Source organism: Hypanus sabinus, chromosome 1 (assembly GCF_030144855.1).
Source record: "Hypanus sabinus isolate sHypSab1 chromosome 1, sHypSab1.hap1, whole genome shotgun sequence".
Taxonomy (NCBI): domain Eukaryota; kingdom Metazoa; phylum Chordata; class Chondrichthyes; order Myliobatiformes; family Dasyatidae; genus Hypanus; species Hypanus sabinus.
This window is the reverse complement of record NC_082706.1, coordinates 141,647,670-141,666,064: the sequence shown is the minus strand read 5'-3', so window position 1 is coordinate 141,666,064 and position 18,395 is coordinate 141,647,670. Positions and strand designations below refer to the sequence as shown.

General features: G+C 42.0%; 1 protein-coding gene across 4 annotated transcripts in view; it reads right to left on the bottom strand.

The window, feature by feature from the left end:
• Nucleotides 1-18,395, bottom strand: part of kctd1 (potassium channel tetramerization domain containing 1) — a 146,842-nt gene that overhangs the window by 8,049 nt on the left and 120,398 nt on the right. For all 4 annotated transcript variants that reach the window (XM_059977398.1, XM_059977406.1, XM_059977391.1 and 1 more), the window contains 3 exons: nt 17,364-17,542; nt 12,880-13,024; nt 2,306-2,611 (listed from right to left, as the gene is read on the bottom strand). In XM_059977398.1, the coding sequence (XP_059833381.1) occupies nt 2,306-2,611; nt 12,880-13,024; nt 17,364-17,527 (615 nt within the window). In that variant the 5' untranslated portion in view covers nt 17,528-17,542. The remainder of the gene's footprint in view (nt 1-2,305; nt 2,612-12,879; nt 13,025-17,363; nt 17,543-18,395) is intronic.

Genomic DNA, 18,395 nt, shown 5'->3' with positions numbered 1-18,395 from the left:
TGTTGGAGTTGTTAAAATACATTAGGACGGTTAAGTCCCTGGGGCCTGACAGAATATTCCCCAGGCTGCTGGGGAATATTCCGTCAGGGAAGAGATTGCTGAGCCTCTGGCTAGGATCCTTATGTCCTTGTTGTCCATGGGAATGGTACCGGTGGATTGGAGGGAGGCAAATGTTGTCCCCTTGTTCAAAAAAGGTAGTAGGGATAGTCTGGGTTATTACAGACCAGTGAGCCTTACGGCTGTGGTGGGAAAGCTGCTGGAAAAGATTCTTAGAGATAGGATCTATGGGCATTTAGAGAATCATGGTCTGATCAGGGACAATCAGCATGGCTTTGTGAAGGGCAGATCGTGCCTAACAAGCTTTAAGGAGGTGACCAGGCATGAGGGTAGTGCAGTGGATGTGATCTACATGGATTTTAGTAAGGCATTTGATAAGGTACCGCACGGTAGGCTTATTCAGAAAGTCAGAAGGCAGGGGATCCAGGGAACGTTGACCAGGTGGATTCAGAATTGGCTTGCCTGCAGAAAGCAGAGGGTCATGGTGAAGGGAATACCTTCGGATTGGAGGGTTGTGACTACTGGTATCCCACAAGGATCAGTTCTGGGACCCCTACTTTTTGTGATTTTTATTAACGACCTGGATGTGGGGGTAGAAGGGTGGGTTGGCAAGTTTGCAGATGACACAAAGGTTGGTTGTGTTGTGGATAGTGTTGAGGATTGTCGAAGATTGAAGAGAGATATTGATAGGATGCAGAAGTGGGCTGAGAAGTGGCAGATGGAGTTCAACCCGGAGAAGTGTGAGGTGGTACACTTTGGAAGGACAAACTCCAAGGCAGAGTACAAAGTAAATGGCAGGATATTTGGTAGTGTGGAGGAGCAGAGGTATCTGAGGGTACATGTCCTCAGATCCCTGAGAGTTGCCTCACAGGTAGATAGGGTAGTTAAAAAAAGCTTATGGGGTGTTAGCTTTCATAAGTCAAGGGATAAGAGTTTAAGAGCTGCGATGTAATGATGCAGCTCTATAAAACTCTGGTTAGGCCACACTTGGAGTACTGTGTCCAGTTCTGGTTGCCTCACTATAGGAAGGATGTGGAAGCATTGGAAAGGGTACAGAGGAGATTTACCAGGATGCTGCCTGGTTTAGAGTCCTACGTACATCCATGCCAAACAAGCAGCCTTCATGTGTTCATCTGAATTGTGTGTCATTTTAGCTCAGACCCCTCTAACTTCACTTCTCCATTGTTCAAGTATTGTTCAAATGTTTAATTGTACCCACCTCTACCACTTCCTCTGGCAGCTTGTTCTGTCCACATGCTTGCCATCCTCAAGGTGAAAAAGTTGTTGCTTATGCCCCCTTTAGAACTTTCTCTTCCAAACATGAGACTATACACTCCCAGGAACAAGACTGTGACCATCCACATTTTCCATGCTCCTTTGGCTTTATAAACCTCTGAGGTCACCCCTGGGCCTTCATCGCTCCAAGGAGAGGGGATAGAGAAGAGAGAGCACGGAGGTGGGGGGGTTGGGAGAGGACAAAGAGGGGTGTGGCGATGGGGCAAGAGTGCTGGGCTGGGCGGGGGGGGGGGGGAAGAGAAGAGCGCCAAGGTGGGTTGGGGAGAGAGATGAGGCAGAGTATAAGATGACCCCAAGTTTGCAACAAGCACCACCAGCATCTGGAGATGAGATAAGAAATGGAAGGGGCTCAAAGGTGGATGAGCTGAGATGAGGTTTCAGTGAACATGGAGTCTAAGCTTGCCTGGGAGCCAACGTAACAAGAATGTATGACCAGGCTCAGATACAGCTTCTACCCCACTGTTATAAAATTATTATACCTTTCCCTTGTGCAATAAACAGAACTGTTGACCTAATAATATACCTCATAATGATCTTGCACCTTATTGTCTTCCTGTGCTGCACTTTCTCAGCAAATAAATTATTTTATTGTTTTACCTTGTTCTACTTCAATGTGCTATGTAATGAATTAATCTGTATGAACAGTTTGAAAGACAAGCTTCTCACTGTACCTGGGATAATAAACAAATACCAAATTCCAACATTGTGAACGTACTGAATCAATTTCACAGAACATATACTTCATTTATAGAACATAGAATAATACAGCACAGATCCTTGGGCCCACAATGCCAACATTCTCTGCACATTCATTTGCCTAAATAAGAGCCTCTGGAACACCTCTATTGAATTTGCCAACCCATCACCACCGCAGGCAGTGCATTCAATAGAGCAACTCTTGAATCAATTTAGAAAGCCTCGGTAGCATCACCCCTCCAGCAACCCGACCTACCTGTACAGAGTTAAGGTGGCAGTATCCATTGAGGGGGAAGCGGATCACATGTGTGGAATCATGATTCCAGCCTGCGTTGATGGAGTTGCACATGACGTCACCAATTTCGGGGAACACCTCCTCAATCAGGGCCTTATCCCCGCTCAGGGTGATCCTCTCACCCAAATCAGGGGCCACACGGACCACCAGACATTCGCACGGGCGTGAGAAACGGCTCATTTCCTGCTCCTGCTTCCACCGCTCGAGTTCCACCAGCATTGGCTGCAGCTGGAAATACTTGGCCTCTTCATAAAGCAGGCTGTAATCCTGGGGGCAGCAGGAGAAACACCAGGCCAAGTTAGCAACTAATGGCAGGCAACAGTGCCACACCTCGAAGAGGGCTAGCTGGATGCATGTTGAAATGGTATCGCAAATGCTCTATCCAAGACTGCAAGACACTGCAGAAAGCTGTGAATCCATCATGAAAACCAGTCTCCCCATTATGGAGGAAATCTGCAGATGCTGGAAATTCAAACAACATACACAAAATGCTGGTGGAACACAGCAGGCCAGGCAGCGTCTATAGAAGCACTGTCGACGCTTCGGGCCGAGACCCTTCAACAGGACACTACAACAGGAGTAGGGGAGGCCATATACAGATATGTCGAATTGGGAGTGGAAAGTTGAATTGAAACAAGTGACCACTGGGAGATCCTCCTTTCAGGAGACGAAGGGTCTTGACCCGAAACATCCACAGTGCTTCTCCCTATAGATGCTACCTGGCCTGCTGTGTTCCACCAGCATTTTGTGTGTGTTGTCCCCATTATGGACACTGTCTACACGTCCCACTGCCTCTGTTGCCCTCTTCCTTTCCAGTTCTGATGAAAAGTCACAGTTCGAAAAGTTCCTCTCCATAGATTCTACCTGATCTGCTGAGTTCCTCTAGCATAATGTGTGTATACTGAAGCGGAAAACTAACAGACACAAACTTGGGGGGAGTTTTGAACTCTCACCTGCAGGGCATTTTTAAATTTAGCATTCCTTTGGAAAGATGGTTCCAAATTTCTACTCTTGCAATGATTCATTACAAGTCAAAATCAGTCCAAAAAAAAACATTTTAAGAATCTCAAAAATATTTTTCTACACCCCTTAATAAAGTCATAGAGTTGTACTACACAGACACAGTCAACATAATAAAAGACCCCACCCACCCCAGGCATTCTTTGTTCTACCACATCCCCCCACACTCCCCCCATTGGGCAGAGTATAGAAAATAATGTATGTATCGCAAGGTAGACGGTGTGATAGTCACTATTACATAATATTAGTTTTTTACCCAAGTAACTAAACGTACTTCCCCTGCCGTTGAACTGGAATTGTATCTTTATCAGGATCATCTACTGTATCCAATGCTCCTGGTGCGGCCTCCTTTATATCGGTGAGACCCAATGTAGAATAGGGGACCACTTCATCGAGCACCTTCGCTCCATCTGTCCAAAAAGGAGGATCTCCCAGTGGTCACTCGTTTCTATTCAACTTTCCACTCCCAATTCGACACGTCTCTCTATGGCCTCCCCTACTCCTGTTGTAGGCCACATTCAGGTCAGAAGAGCAACACCACAGTCTGTCTAGATAGTCTCCAACCTGATGGTACAAACACTGATTTCTCCCCCTTCCTTTTTCTATTTCCTGTTTTGGTATCCCACTCACCCCTTCATTCCTCCTCTTCACCTGCCCATTTTGTCCCTCTGCTACCCCTCCTCCTTCCTTTTATTCCGTGGTCCACTTTCCTCTCCTGTCAAATCCCTTCTTTTTCAGCCCTTTACTTTCCCACCTACCATCTCCCAGCTTCTTACTTCATTCCCCCTTCCTCACACACTTGACCTTGCCCCTCACCTATCACCTGCCAGCTTGTACTCCTCCTCTCCCCACACCCTTCTATACTGGCTTCTACCCCTTCCTTTCCAATCCTGTAAGGTCTCAGTCCAAAATGTCAACTGGTTATTCCCCTCCATAGATGCTGTCTTACTTGCTGAGTTCCTCCAGCATTTTGTGTGTGTTGTTTGATAGTAACAATAGCTAAGTACAAGACACGAATGCTGTACTGTTAGTATCATCTGCTTGGTACAGTGACAAGTTTCTGTCATCCAATTCCCATATTTCAAATTTTTGAAAAAGTAAAGAATTTAAAGTCTCCTAAGAATCTGCGAAACACTGCTAGAAGACCTAATTGCCAAGGCACTAAATTTGTATGACTTCACAGCAGCCTTTCATCATTGATGATGGAAAAATCAGTATTTTGGCTTAAATGATCTCAAAGTTCAAAGTAAATTTATCAAAGTACATATACATCACCACATACAACCCTGAGATTCACGTTCCTGTGGGCATACTTAGAAAATCTATAGTATAGTCACTATAACAGGATCAATGAAAGATCAACCAGAGTGCAGAAGACAAGCTGTGCAAATGCAGATATAAATAAATAGCAATAAATACCAAGAACCTTAAATAACAAGATAAAGAGTCTTTAAATTGACAATAGAGTCCATTTAGTCATCTGTGTTCTATGCTAGCTCTTTGTAAAACCTTTCCAGTTAGTTCTCTGCTTGCTCCCAAGCATTCCAGCCTTTTCAATATTGTCAGTATTGCCAAAGATGCCTGCCACCCTGAACATTCCCTCTTCCACCTTCTCAGAGAAGATACAGGAGCTAAAAAGCCCAGATGACCACATTCAGGAACAGCTTTTTTTCCCAACTGCTATCAGATTTTTGATCCATTTGCCTCCTTCACATTCCCTTTCCTGTTCATGCTGTCATGTTTTTGAACCCTTAATTATACCTCTTCCATTATTGTAATGTTAACACATCCTTCTGCACATTTGATTGCGATGCGATATTTTACATCATTTGCTTGCATTTGCACTTGTCGCTATAGTTATTATTACTATGCATACTCTTCACTTTGTGAGCTTTATTGCATCCTGGTGAATGTGACGATAAACAAATCTGAATGGGAATCCCTCTCCTTCCTTAGGAGTGGACATCACCAGTAGCCTACACGAGGAAATCTGCAGATGCTGGAAATTCAAACAACACACACAAAATGCTGGTGGAACACAGCAGGCCAGGCAGCGTCTATAGGGAGAAGCGCTGTCAACATTTCGGACTGAGACCCTTCGTCAGGACTAACCGAAAGGAAAGATAGTAAGAGATTTGAAAGTAGTGGGGGGAGGGGGAAATGCGAATTGACAGAAGACCGGAGGGGGTGGGATGAAGCTAAGAGCTGGAAAGGTGATTGGCAAAAGTGATACAGAGCTGGAGAAGGAAAAGGATCATGGGACGGGAGGCCTCAGGAGAAAGAGTGATGGGGGGGGGAGCACCAGAGGGAGATCGAGAACAGGCAAACAACTAAATATGTCAATGATGGGGTAAGAAGAGGAGGAGGGGCATTAACAGAAGTTAGAGAAGTCAATGTTCATGCCATCAGGTTGGAGGCTACCCAGCCGGTATATAAGGTGTTGTTCCTCCAACCTGAGTTTGGATTCATTTTGATAATAGAGGAGGCCATGGATAGACATATCAGAATGGGAATGGGACGTGGAATTAAAATGTGTGGCCACTGGGAGATCCTGCTTTTTCTGGCGGCCCGAGCGTAGGTCTCCCAGTCTGCGTCGGGTCTCACCAATATATAAAAGGCCACACCAGGAGCACCGGACGCAGTATACCATACCACCCGACTCACAGGTGAAGTGTTGCCTCACCTGGAAGGACTGTCTGGGGCCCTGAATGGGCACTGCCCTCTTCCAACCATGTAGATGCCATGGCCAAGAATGCTCATCGAGCCTTTACTTCCTCAGGAGTCTAAAGAAAGTCTCCTTTGAACCTCACCAATGTTTATCGATATACCATTGAAAGGACTAGTAATATATTTCCCTTCCAGGAACTGAATTGGTAAATTGACTTATTATTGGCACGTATCAAAATTCAGCTCCTAGCTTATCTTGCATACCATTCATAAGATCATTTTGTTACAAAAGTGTACAGGTAGTCCCCGAGTTATGAATGTCCGACTTACGGACAACTCATACTTAAGAACCGAGGAAGGAGAACGCCGTCTGCCATTTTAAGTCAGATCGTGACGCCGTCTGCCATTTTAAGTCATTGCCGTTGACACTGTGTTGAGTGTTCAACTTGGTATTTGGCTTAAAATTTTCTTAGTAAGATTCACCCTGAACCCGACCCACTCCCCCTCTGTTCCAGTTGGCTGGTGGCGCAGTGAAATCAGCACCGGGCTCGAGTTCGATCCAGTGACAGACCGCTCCCGTGCCAGGTTGATGTCGATCCAGTGACTCCCATACCATCTGTGCCGGGTTGATGTCGAGCTCAGAACTCAACCTTGTAAAAAAAACCTCCAGTTTAAATTCCAACCTGGGATATTGTGGAGGATCAAATACCCAAACCCAACACAGCCCCCACTTGTCCCATTTAACACGTCTCAGTGCGGTGGTCCTTAGGACCCAGCGGACCTCGGGAGCCGGCGCAGTTTGGGACCTGCCACCCGCAGTGTTTCTGTTCCATTGACGGGAAGCGATCGCGATTGAAAATAAAGTGGAAATAATAAAGCGTTTGGAAAGAGGTCATTGGAAAAGTGTTATGCTACAGTTGGTCAACGATTGGAACAATTTTAAAGGATAATGGATAAAGTGAGAATAATGCAACATGTGAAAAGCCCTGCCCTGATGAAAGCTACAATTATTACTAAGCAACGCAGTGGTTTAATTATTGGAATGTGTATGTTTCTTAAGTGTTTTATATGCATAGAAAGGTAAAATATATACTATATACTAAGACAAATGTTTGACTAACTGACGCTAAATAATACTGGATGTACTTGTTCCGACTTACGTACAAATCCGACTTAAAGACGGACTCAGGAATAGAACTCATATGTAACCCGGGGACTGCCTGTACTGAGGGTCATACAGGGTAAAACAGTAACACAATGCAGAATAAAGTGTTACAGCTACAGAGAGAGTGCAGTGCAGGCAGTAAGGTGCAAGTCCAAAATGAGGTAAATTGAGAGGTCAAGAGTCCATCTTATTGTATTAGGGAACTGTTCAACAGTCTAAATAGCAGCAGGGCAGAAGATGTCCTTGAGTCTGGTGGTGAACTTAGAGGGGAACTTGCATGTTTGTGGTGTTCCCTTGCACCTACTGCTCTTGTTTTCTGTGGTGGTAGAGGTGGTGGTTTGGGAGGTGCTGTTGGAGTAACCGAGACAAGTAATCACCGTGTCTTTTGCAGGCATTGCATACTGCAGACACCGTCTGCAGGAGGTAAAGAGAGTGAGCACTTACATGGTGGATGCGGCGTCAATCATACAAGCTGTTTTGTATTGGATAATATTGGAGATGCAGTGAGAGAGTACTCCATCATTCCTAATTTGTACCATACAGATGCTCGTGAGGTTTAATTGGAATGAGTTGCTTGTTGCAGGATACCTAGTATCTGACTTGCTCTAATATGCAGTGTTTATGCAGCTGAATTATGCTTACACTGGCTCATTGAAGTGATTATCCATTTATTCCCATGCAGAACATAGAACAGTATAGCACAGAAACAGGACCTTCATCCCATGATGTTTGTACTGAAGAAGATGCTGAATTAAGTTAAATGTCTTCTCCCTATCCGTTCATTCTCTCATATTCATGTGTCATCTAAGAGCTTCTTAAAAGCCACTTTTGTATCTGCACCCACCAGTCTCTCTGTATATGCAACTCCTTTGAACTGTCCCACTTCACTGCAAGTGCATGTCATTTCTACTCCAGAAAAAAATATTCTGACTATATCCTAAGCTTCAAATTATTTTATGAATTTCCATCAAGTGTCCCCTCAGCTCTGTGTTTTTGAGTGCTACCAAGTTGTTGACTCATGGTGACCCTATGGATAGGGTAGTTGCCCATAGGGATTTTCTGGCAAGATACAGAAGTAGTTTGCCAGGCCTTTCCTCCGCACCGATAATGCTGTTGCCCAGGTTGGGACTCAATCGGATTCATCTCTGGATCATCCACCTCAAAGTCCAGTGCAGATGCCACTACTCCCCCTCAGCTCTAGAACTCCAGAAAATCCAGCTCAAGTTTGACCAACTGTTGTGTATTTAACATAATATTTGGATAATATTGTATATATATTTAGTTTGATTAAACATTCTTTGTTATTTAAATAATTTTCTACGGGTTATTTGTAAAAGTACATGCATGGCATTCGTCATCACGTCACACATACGCACCTCACTTCAAGTAAAAGCAAAGTTAGACTCTCATTCCAGACTTACTTGCCTTCCCTTCAAAAAGTTTTGTGTTTTGTAGTTACAAAACATAACAGTGGTAATGAGCAAGTTTTAAACAAACCCAAGATGACTATCTACCTGTTGAAGCACAGTGAGACATTCCAATTTAAAACAAATGCAGCAAGACATTAAGAGTTTTAAAAAATCACAGCACATTTCTTTGGGAAAAGACAGAAATGGTCAAGTTTTTTAAAAAGGCAGAAAATGGACAATTTCAGGTGTTTATACACTGAGTATCAGGTGATAATCATCAATAAAAGTAGAAATGTCTGGCTATATCAGAAAGATAGACACATTCACTTGCACAAGAGGAATATGTATTCTGAGTGAATTGAGCAGTAAATGGAATAGCCAACGAGAAACAAGTAACAGTTTTGCTGAGTGCATTGGGTGGAAAGGCAGACAGTTGGCTTAGAAATTTGACTGCTCAAACCAAACCAGCCAAATAACCTTTGTTGATATCATGAAAGTAATGCAGGAACATTTAGAACCAAAACCATTGTTGACTGCAGAACACTTTAGGTTTCATAAGCGGAACCAAAGGGGAGACCATTTCAATAAACATGGCTGAATAGAAGAGATTGTCTGAATATTGCCGGTTCAGTGATGGGCTTCATGATTTTTTAGTTTGTAGAATCTTACAGGAAAACAATCAAAAACAGCTCCTAACTGAAGCACAACTTACAATTAAAAAAGCAGTTGAAATAGCTGTATCAATGGACACAGCAGACAGACACAATTGAGTTGCAGTCAGGAGTTAAAGTGAATGTGAACAAAACTGCAACATCTAAATAGAATCTGGCCTGGCTGAATAAGTTGTGTTAATGATGTAGCAGGGGCTCACATACACCAGATCAATGCAGATTTAAAGGTGAAACTTGCAAAAAAAAAGCAACAAAGTAGGACACATACAAGTGTATGTTGGGCAGGCAAAATAAATGCACCACACAGGAAAAAGATAAAAAGTCAAGTTGCAGTTTCAAAAAGAGCACTAATTTCAATGCTGTTGATGAAAAATCTTTTGATAAAAGTGACAAAGGATTGAGTAGCCTTGAGATTTATAATGTGAAAACTGACAACAGTCAAGTAATTTTGCTTCTGGCCTCTGGCATATACCAGAAGTAAATGGAAAATTAATTCAAGTACCAAATGAATTAATTCAAACTCAGCTATCATTCCACAAAAGGAGTTGAATGGCCTTTCAAAGATATTGTACGGAAGCTTGCAGATATCCAACTAAGAATGGATACTGGAGAAAAGGTAGCTCTTGTGTGAACGACATTGGGAACAGTGAAATACAACAACCAACAACCCACATTGTGGTAAAAACAGGAGAGCCAGCATTGTGCATTGTGGGGTCATGACTGGCTGAGACAACTACAACTTGATTGGAGATCCATCCACAATTTGCATGCCACTTCCCCTGCAACAGAGTCAACTGAAAACAAATTAAGAAAGGTACTGGATGATGCCATTGCAGTGTTCAAGGATGACGTTGGAAAACTCAAACATATCAAGGGTAAAATAATACTGAAAGAAAATGCCACATCCAAGTTTTGCAAAGCTATCAGGTTCCTTTTCCCATCCAAGATAAAGTAACCAGTGAGCTAGATCACATGGAGGTTGAAGGAATTGATTCCAAGGTTGAGTGGAGCCTATAGGCAAAACCAGTGGTCCCAGTAGTGAAGAAGAATGAGTCTGTGATATTTTAAGGACACCATCAAGACAGTACTGTAGTAGATCAATACCCTGTGCCCATGACAGAGGATATCTTTGTAAACCTTCTTGAAGGAAAACAAAGTGGACAGCTGAGGCCTTCCTACAAATGGAGATGGAAGAATAGTCCAAAGTATTTCTCACCATAAATAATCACAAAGGGCTTTATTGCTATAATTGCTTATATTTGAGTATCATTTGCACCTACACTCTAGCAGAAAGCTATGGACTAGGTGCTGCAGTTGCCCAGGCACTCAGTGTTACTAGAATAACATCATAGCCACCGTAAGGATGACAAGGAATATCTCCAAAATCTTAAGATTATGGTTTCAGAGCATAATCTGAATTGTGAATGTGAATTCTTTAAACCAAGCATCATTTATTGTGGTCACACCATCAAAGTGTGCTGAGAAAATTCAAGCATTGGCAGATGCCCTGAGACCAAAGAAAGTGTCATGGTTGTGGTCCTTTTTAGGATTTATCAATTACTATAATGGATTCCTACCAAATCTGGCTATTGTGCTCTATCCCTTGAATTCATTACTATACACTGAGAAGAAATGGTGATGGACAAAGCCGTGTGAGGTGCCTTTCAAAATATGGTAAAGAAAATGGTGACATCAGACAATGTACTCACACATTATGATCCACACTGTCCAGTGAAGCTTGCGTTTGACACCTCACCTTATGTATAGCTGCAGTTATATCATATGATGAGTGACGGAATTGAACACCCCAAAGCCTTGGCATCACGTTCCTTTACCACTACACAGAACAATTACTCACAGATTAAAAGAGAGGCCTGGTCTGGGATGTAAAACATTTCAACCAGTACTTGTACGGTGAGAATTTACCCCCATCACTGATCATCAATCACTGGTGTCCATCTTCAATCCACAGAAGGGTGATCCACTAACAACAGCATCTAGAATGCAGAGAATGGCTCTGTTTCTTGGATGAGACAATTACAAGATCAAATTCAAGAGGATGACTAATCATGGAATTGCTGATGGATTGCCCCATTTACCCTTGGAAAAGGAAACAGCCTCCACTACAGCCTCGCACACTGTTGGTATGTTGAGAAGCTTCTTCACAAGCACTGGTGTTCCAGAAAATTTAGTCAGTGACAATGGACGACAGTTTGCTGCAGAACAGTTTCAATCATTCCTGAAAGCGAATGGAGTAAGACATACAGTATTACACTTGCACCTTATCACTCAACTACAAGTGGCTTGGTGGAAAGGTTTGTCCAGAATCTAAAGAGCACACCGCAAGCAATGTCAGAACACACTATGTCAGCAGACACATAATCAGAAGCTTGCCAATTTCATCCTTACAAATGGCAATGCAACACACTGCACAACCAGTAATTCACTATCTATGCTGTTCCTGGGTCATCCCTTGTACTCTCGCTTGGATCTCAACCCAATTGCAGAAGGAGTATGCAGGGCAAACAACTGAGACTAACTGAGGATACCTCAAACAAAGGAAATTCAATGTTTCATTCCTGGACAAGTAGTCCTGGCAAAGGGCAACAGAGGTAATCAAAAGTGGGTACTTGGAAAGATTAAGGACAGAACTGGACCACCCTCCTACACAGTGGAGATAGTGTCTGGTGTCATCTAAAGATAACACATCGGTCTGTTGAGGACAGTAGTCAATTATTAGGGAAGAAGCTGTCAGAACCACTTCCTGCATTCTTAGAGTCAAATCCTACAACCACCACAGAAGGGACCCTAGAACCTGAAATTGTTTTACAGCCACAAGTCTCACCTGCCAAGGATTGTGTTAAGAAACGTTCTATACTGAGTTGGAGTTTATTGCTAAGTAGGAAAGAGTGTTGTGTATTTAATATTTCAGTAACATTTGAGTAGTATTGTATATATATGCATTTGATTAAGCATTCTTTGTTGCTTAAATAATTCAATATGGGTTATATTTAAAAGTACATGCATGGCATATGTCATCATGCCTCACTTAAAATAAAAACAAAATTAGACTCTCATTCCAGACTCCCTCGTTTTACTTCCAATTTTGGAGTTACAAATCGTAACACCAACCTCTCCTTGAAGCTCATATCCACTAATCTAGGCAGCATCATAATTAATCTCTTCTGCACCCTCTCCATATGCTTCAATAACCAAAACTACACACATTATGCCTTGCTCATTCCCCATGGCATAATAAATTGTTCACCAATTTGCTTTTGAAACTCAACCAAATCGCTTTTACTGCCTTTTTGTTAGTACACCACAGACATCCTAACTATTTCTAATTTTCACTTGTTTCCCACAACAGTTGAAATTCAAAAAGAGCTCACTGGGAATGTAATTCTATTGGAAGTGGTCCCAAATATTTTGATTAAGATACACAAACTGCTGGAGGAACTCAGCTGTTCAGGCAGCATCTGTGGAGGAAAATGAAAAGTCAACATTTCTGGCCAAGATCCTTCATCAGGACTATTTTGATGCCAGCACACTTGTGAAATTGCACTTTAAACTAAACACACAGAATTTTCAATGTCAACCTACTTTGAAGTCGTCGGGAATAAGGAGTTTTGAAGTTCGGAGGAAGTTTAAAATATAACGGAACATTTGTCCATCCCTGTCGATGAAGTAATGTTGCTTGAGGCTGTCCAAAACAATGGGTTCAGTCCCATCAAACAGACGACCAATTCTACAAAAAAAGAAACAGAAATCGGATTGGCTTGCTGCATGATTAAAAAAAGTTACCTAACCACGGGAAATTGCTGAAGACGATAAGGTGAGAGAGGGAAAAAACGAATTGGAACCCTGGGTCAATTTTTCATTAGATGGTAGTCAATATATGAAATAAGCTGCCGGAGGATGTAGCTGAAGCAGGTACAATAACAACATGTAGAACATAAAACAGTATTGGTCCTTTGGCCCATCATGTTGTATGACCTTTTAACCTACTCCAAAATCAATCTACCCCTTCCCTCCAACATAGCCCTCTATTTTTTTTTATCATCCATGTTCCTATCTAAGAGACTCTTAAATGACGCTAATGTATCAGCCTCTATCACCACCCCTGGCAGGCATTCCATGCACCTCTTGTGCTAAAAAATACACCTCTAACATTCTCTCTAAATTTTCATCCAATTATCTTTAAATTATTTATTTATATGTATTTATTTATTTTATGGCACAGCACAGAGTAGGCCCTTCCAGCTACACTACCCCAGCAATCCCTGACAAATCCAATTAACCCCAACATCATGCCCTCCTGTATTGCCACCCTGGGGAAAAAATGCTGACTGTCCACTCTGTGTATGCTTCTTATAATCTTAAACACCTTTGTCGTCACTTCCCATTGTCCTTCACTCCTACCTCGCTCAACCTATCCTCACGGCAATCCACGTAGCATCCTGTTAAATCTCTCCGGATCCTCTCTAAAGTTTCCATATCCTTCCTGTAATGAGGTGACCAGAAAGGAACACAATAATCCAAAAGTGTGCTTTTAGACAGGGTTTTAGAGCGCTACAACATTACCAATGGCCCTTAAACTCAATCTCTTAGTTAATGAAGGCCAACACAATGTAGATCTTCTTAACCAATCTATCAACTTGTACATTGATTTATAAGAGACTTGGAGAGGTACATGGATAGAAAAGTTTCAGAAGGATCTGTGCCAAATGCAAGCAAATGGACCTAGCTTAGATAGGTAACTTGATCAGTAGGGACCATTTGGACCAAAGGGCCTCTTCCCTGATCTACGACTCTATTGATGGGTATATGCTGACAGATATGAAATGCACCAACAACATGTGTTCAGACCATTTGTGACTAAGTCTGCAAAAGTCATTGTGTATTATTAAAGAATCATACAGCACAGGAAGCAACCAGTATGAAATATCCACTGAATTTTCTTCAATCAAGCTACCAAGAAGTACTTTTCAGATAACTCCTCATTGGGTGAAAAATCCTCTCTCCCTGCAAATTCATCTGATTATCTAATGGCAATAGAGCTAGAAGTGTCTGATACCTTGACACTGGATTCTGTGCTTTTAACGTGGTCAGTGACTCTTTCTCCATGGAGGCATGGAGTTACGTAGCTCAGGAAACAGGCCATGCAGTCCTATTTGTCTATGCCAACCAAGTTGCCTAACTGAGCTAGTAGCATAAGCCTGTGTTTGGCCCATATCCCTCTAAACCTGGAGTTCCCAACTTGGGGTCATGGACCACTTACTTAATGGCTTTGGTCCATGGCATTAAAAAAAAGGTTATGAACCCCTGCTCTAAACCTTAACTATGGTGTACCTGTCAAAATGCTTTTTAAATGACTTAACTATACCCACTTCTCCAAGCAACGTGAGGTTTACGAATAATTTACTCCTTGCATTTTCCTCTAAGTTTAACACAATTTTAAAATGTTTATCCAGTTAATTCTCCAAGATCCACTGTACCTGTTATATTACACAGGTTCGTAAATGCTCAATGTGTCTAAAATTAAACTCACCTCATTTTCCCATCTACCACTGCCCATCCTGCCACTTTGAAGAGAACTCAAAGACTCCACCCATCCAGACATTCTCTCTTCTCCACTTCCATTAGGCTGAAGATACAAAAGCCTGAAAGTGTATGCCACAAGGTTCAAGGACAGATTCCATCCCACTGTTATAAGACTAGCAAATGGTTCCCTAGTGGTAGATTTACTCTTGACCTCACAATCTACCTCATTATGATCTTGCGTCTTTTTCTCTGCCTGCACTTTCTCTGTAGCTGTTACACTTTATTTTGCACTTGTTATTGTTTTACCTTGTTCTAACTCAATTCTAACTCAATCTAACTACGTGATGATTTAATCTTTATGAACGGTATGCAAGAACAAATGTTTTTCACTGTTCTGCAGTATATATGACAATCATAAACCAATTTACCATTTATCTGTGGACAATCAACATCTCAGGTCGAGAACCTTCACAGGTCCAGATGTGGGTTTTGACCCAGAATGTCAACTATACATTTAACTCTACAGATGTTTCCCAAACCCCGGTTCTTCCAGCAGCTTCTGTTTGCAAAGGGACATACAGCTTATATTCCAGGCCAGTATTTACTGACCTGCCACCTCTAAGATCAATCTATCCTATCAGGTAGTCTGTTCCAAATTATAGCTCGCCACTTGAAAATCCTCCTCTGGTTCTTTTGCCAAATCACCCTCTATCAGTCCTTGATGGAAAATTGCATATTTCCATGTAATTACCTCTGCTTAGTTCTAGACAGCAGAGGCTTGGTTAGCTTAATTTTCTTTGAAAAGATTATTACCATTCCACAATACCAGCAATCACTTGAGTGAATCTGCATTGTACTCCACCTAGCATCTTCTTGCTGTGCCTCAGATACTGGACTCTCCTACTCATGCATCCTCTCTACGTCCATTCTATTCAGGCCATTCAGTATCTAGTAAGTATTAGTGAGATTCCCCCTTCATCATTCTGAACTCCATCAAGTAAGGTCCACAGAAATCAAAACTCCTCATATGTTACTCTTTCCATTCTGGTGATCATTCCTATGAACCTTGGCTGGACCCTCTCCAGGGCACATTCTTGGATACTGGGCCCAAGGTTGTTCCAGGTATGTGCAGGAAAATAGCACTTGAGGTACAAGGTCAGGTTTCACCTTGGTGAACTGCAGAGCAAGGGAGATGGGAATGAATAGCTGAGTCCTACTTTTACCCTTCATTAAGAGTTGTTGTGCTTCACATCAGATCTAACATATAATAAAGATAAGCCAAAAGGGCAGCATATTAAAAGGCATTATACATTTATATCTCAAGCAGTTAGAAGTCATTATTTAGGCCATTCAGACACAACCTGTAAATTTGCTCATTCATTAATTGATAAATTTATTTTATAAAGATTAGCTTTATTTGTCAACTTGTACGTCAAAACGTACAGTGAAGCACATCATTGTGTCAACAACCAACAAGAGTCCAAGGCTGTGCTGGAGGCAGCTTGCAACTGCCATTATGTTCCCAGCACCAACATATCATATCCACAACTCACTAATCCTAAGCCACTCATCTTTGGAAATTCAGAGGAAACCAGAGCACCTGGAGAAACCCACGCAGTCATGGGGAGAACATACGAACTTCTTACAGACAGTAACAAGATCTGAACCCCAATCGTGACTGTTAACGCTGTAAAGCATTAAACTAACTGCTATACTACCATACAACTCTTTTTGTATTTAAGGTTTGTAAGTACACTGGCTACACTTTAATAACGTTAACCATTCTCCCATTCTCTACAGAGAATCCACTTCAAACCCCATCCTCTGTAATGCTGACTGACCTGGAAGGAAAAGGTTGTATTAAAGGCATGGCCAGACAGCTAACTTTGTAATGTGGCTCAGAATAACATAGCACGGTATTAAAAATAGCTGAGTATAACCAAATGCAGGTCTTTAAAACAACAAACTGGGTTTGGCATGACAAACATGGAGATGTTTTCAGTTATAGTGAATGATAAATATAATTGTATAAATGCTGTAGACCTCGGGATGCAGTGACATAGTTCCCCAAAGGTAGACACAGGTAGACAGGGTGGTGAAGAAGGCACTTGGTCAGGGTACTGAGTACAGGCTTTGGGATGTCATGCATGTTGCAACAGTACAAGTCATTGGTGGGAGACACAAGGAGACTGCAACACCAAACAAAATACTGGAGGAACTCAGCAGGTCAGGCAGCATCTGCGGAGGGAAATGGACAGTTGAGATTTTGGGGTGAGACCTGTCATCTGGACAATCAGAGAATTTGTTTCTTGCGTTGGATACCAAGAAATTTAAAAAGTAAATAATAATAAATAATTTACTTTACTAGATTTCCTGTATTGTGTTCTGGAATTAGAGGGTTATCTTATAAAGTGAGGCTAGACAGTTTGGGTTCAGATACTTGTCTTGGAATTCATTCTAAGAGTGTTTTATAAACGAAGCTTTATAAAAATTTAAAAAGACATTCCCCACCCGCCCACTCCCCAACACAGCAGTTTGTTTACCTGGAATCAGAAAACTTAGTTAAAGTTGCCAGGCTGCTGGTGTACATGTGACCTCCCACATCAATGTGCACTGGAGCGTTGGACTTTGTCAACTGTGCCGGGGTTGGGATCCCTTGATTGCTCAGCGGGGACACGGGAGACCGGGTCAGCAGTGGCCTTGACATGTTACGTCGACTGTCCTAGAAGGGAAGGGATCACAGTAAGGCAAAGCCAAGTGGCTACGATCGAAATAAAGCCAGAAGTAAGATTACTCCGGCATTTAAAATGGTAGAAGACAGACCATAAACACGTGGAATCTGTGCACTGTCCACTCAAGAATTCCACCTCCTTTCATATTTTTCTTACATTAAACCTTTGTTTTTGGAAAAGTGCCACTGAAACCCTTAGCTCTGACTGCACTGGTATCAAGGACCCCCTTCGCCTGAATGGATTTGCAGCTGTTTAATAAACTTGGGACAACATTGTGAGAACAAGCATCCAGAACGGCACAAACTCAAAGCAAGGCCAACATCCAAATCTTATCTCAGTGGATTTCCGGACACATGCAAGACATTGCAATCGGTTGAACTGAAAACATAAATAATTGACATCCAAGGAATTAATATTTTAAAACTTTTTTAAGAGCACTTCCATGACCTTTCCAACATTCCATATTATTTCATTGGAATTTTACTATTCTAATACTGCGCATAAATAATAACATAATAATAGACATATAATCTGTTCCTTCTAAGCTGAGCGCGCGCACACACGTTTTTCATCCAGCACATAAAGGAAATTAATGTGCACACTAAAGGTTAGTTACCTAAAATAATGTAATTAATAATTATACTTACTGAAAATAATCTTTTAGCTAAATGTTTCTGTTAACTAGTCAGTTGGTTTTTCAAATGCCACAATGCACATCACTAATTTAGGTCACCTCACCTTTCCTTTTCCACTTTGTACAGCTGCATCACAGCATCAGCTATCACTGGCAGACAGCGCTCATATCATAAAGTTTACAAAGATCTGTTTCAATTCCTGTAGATA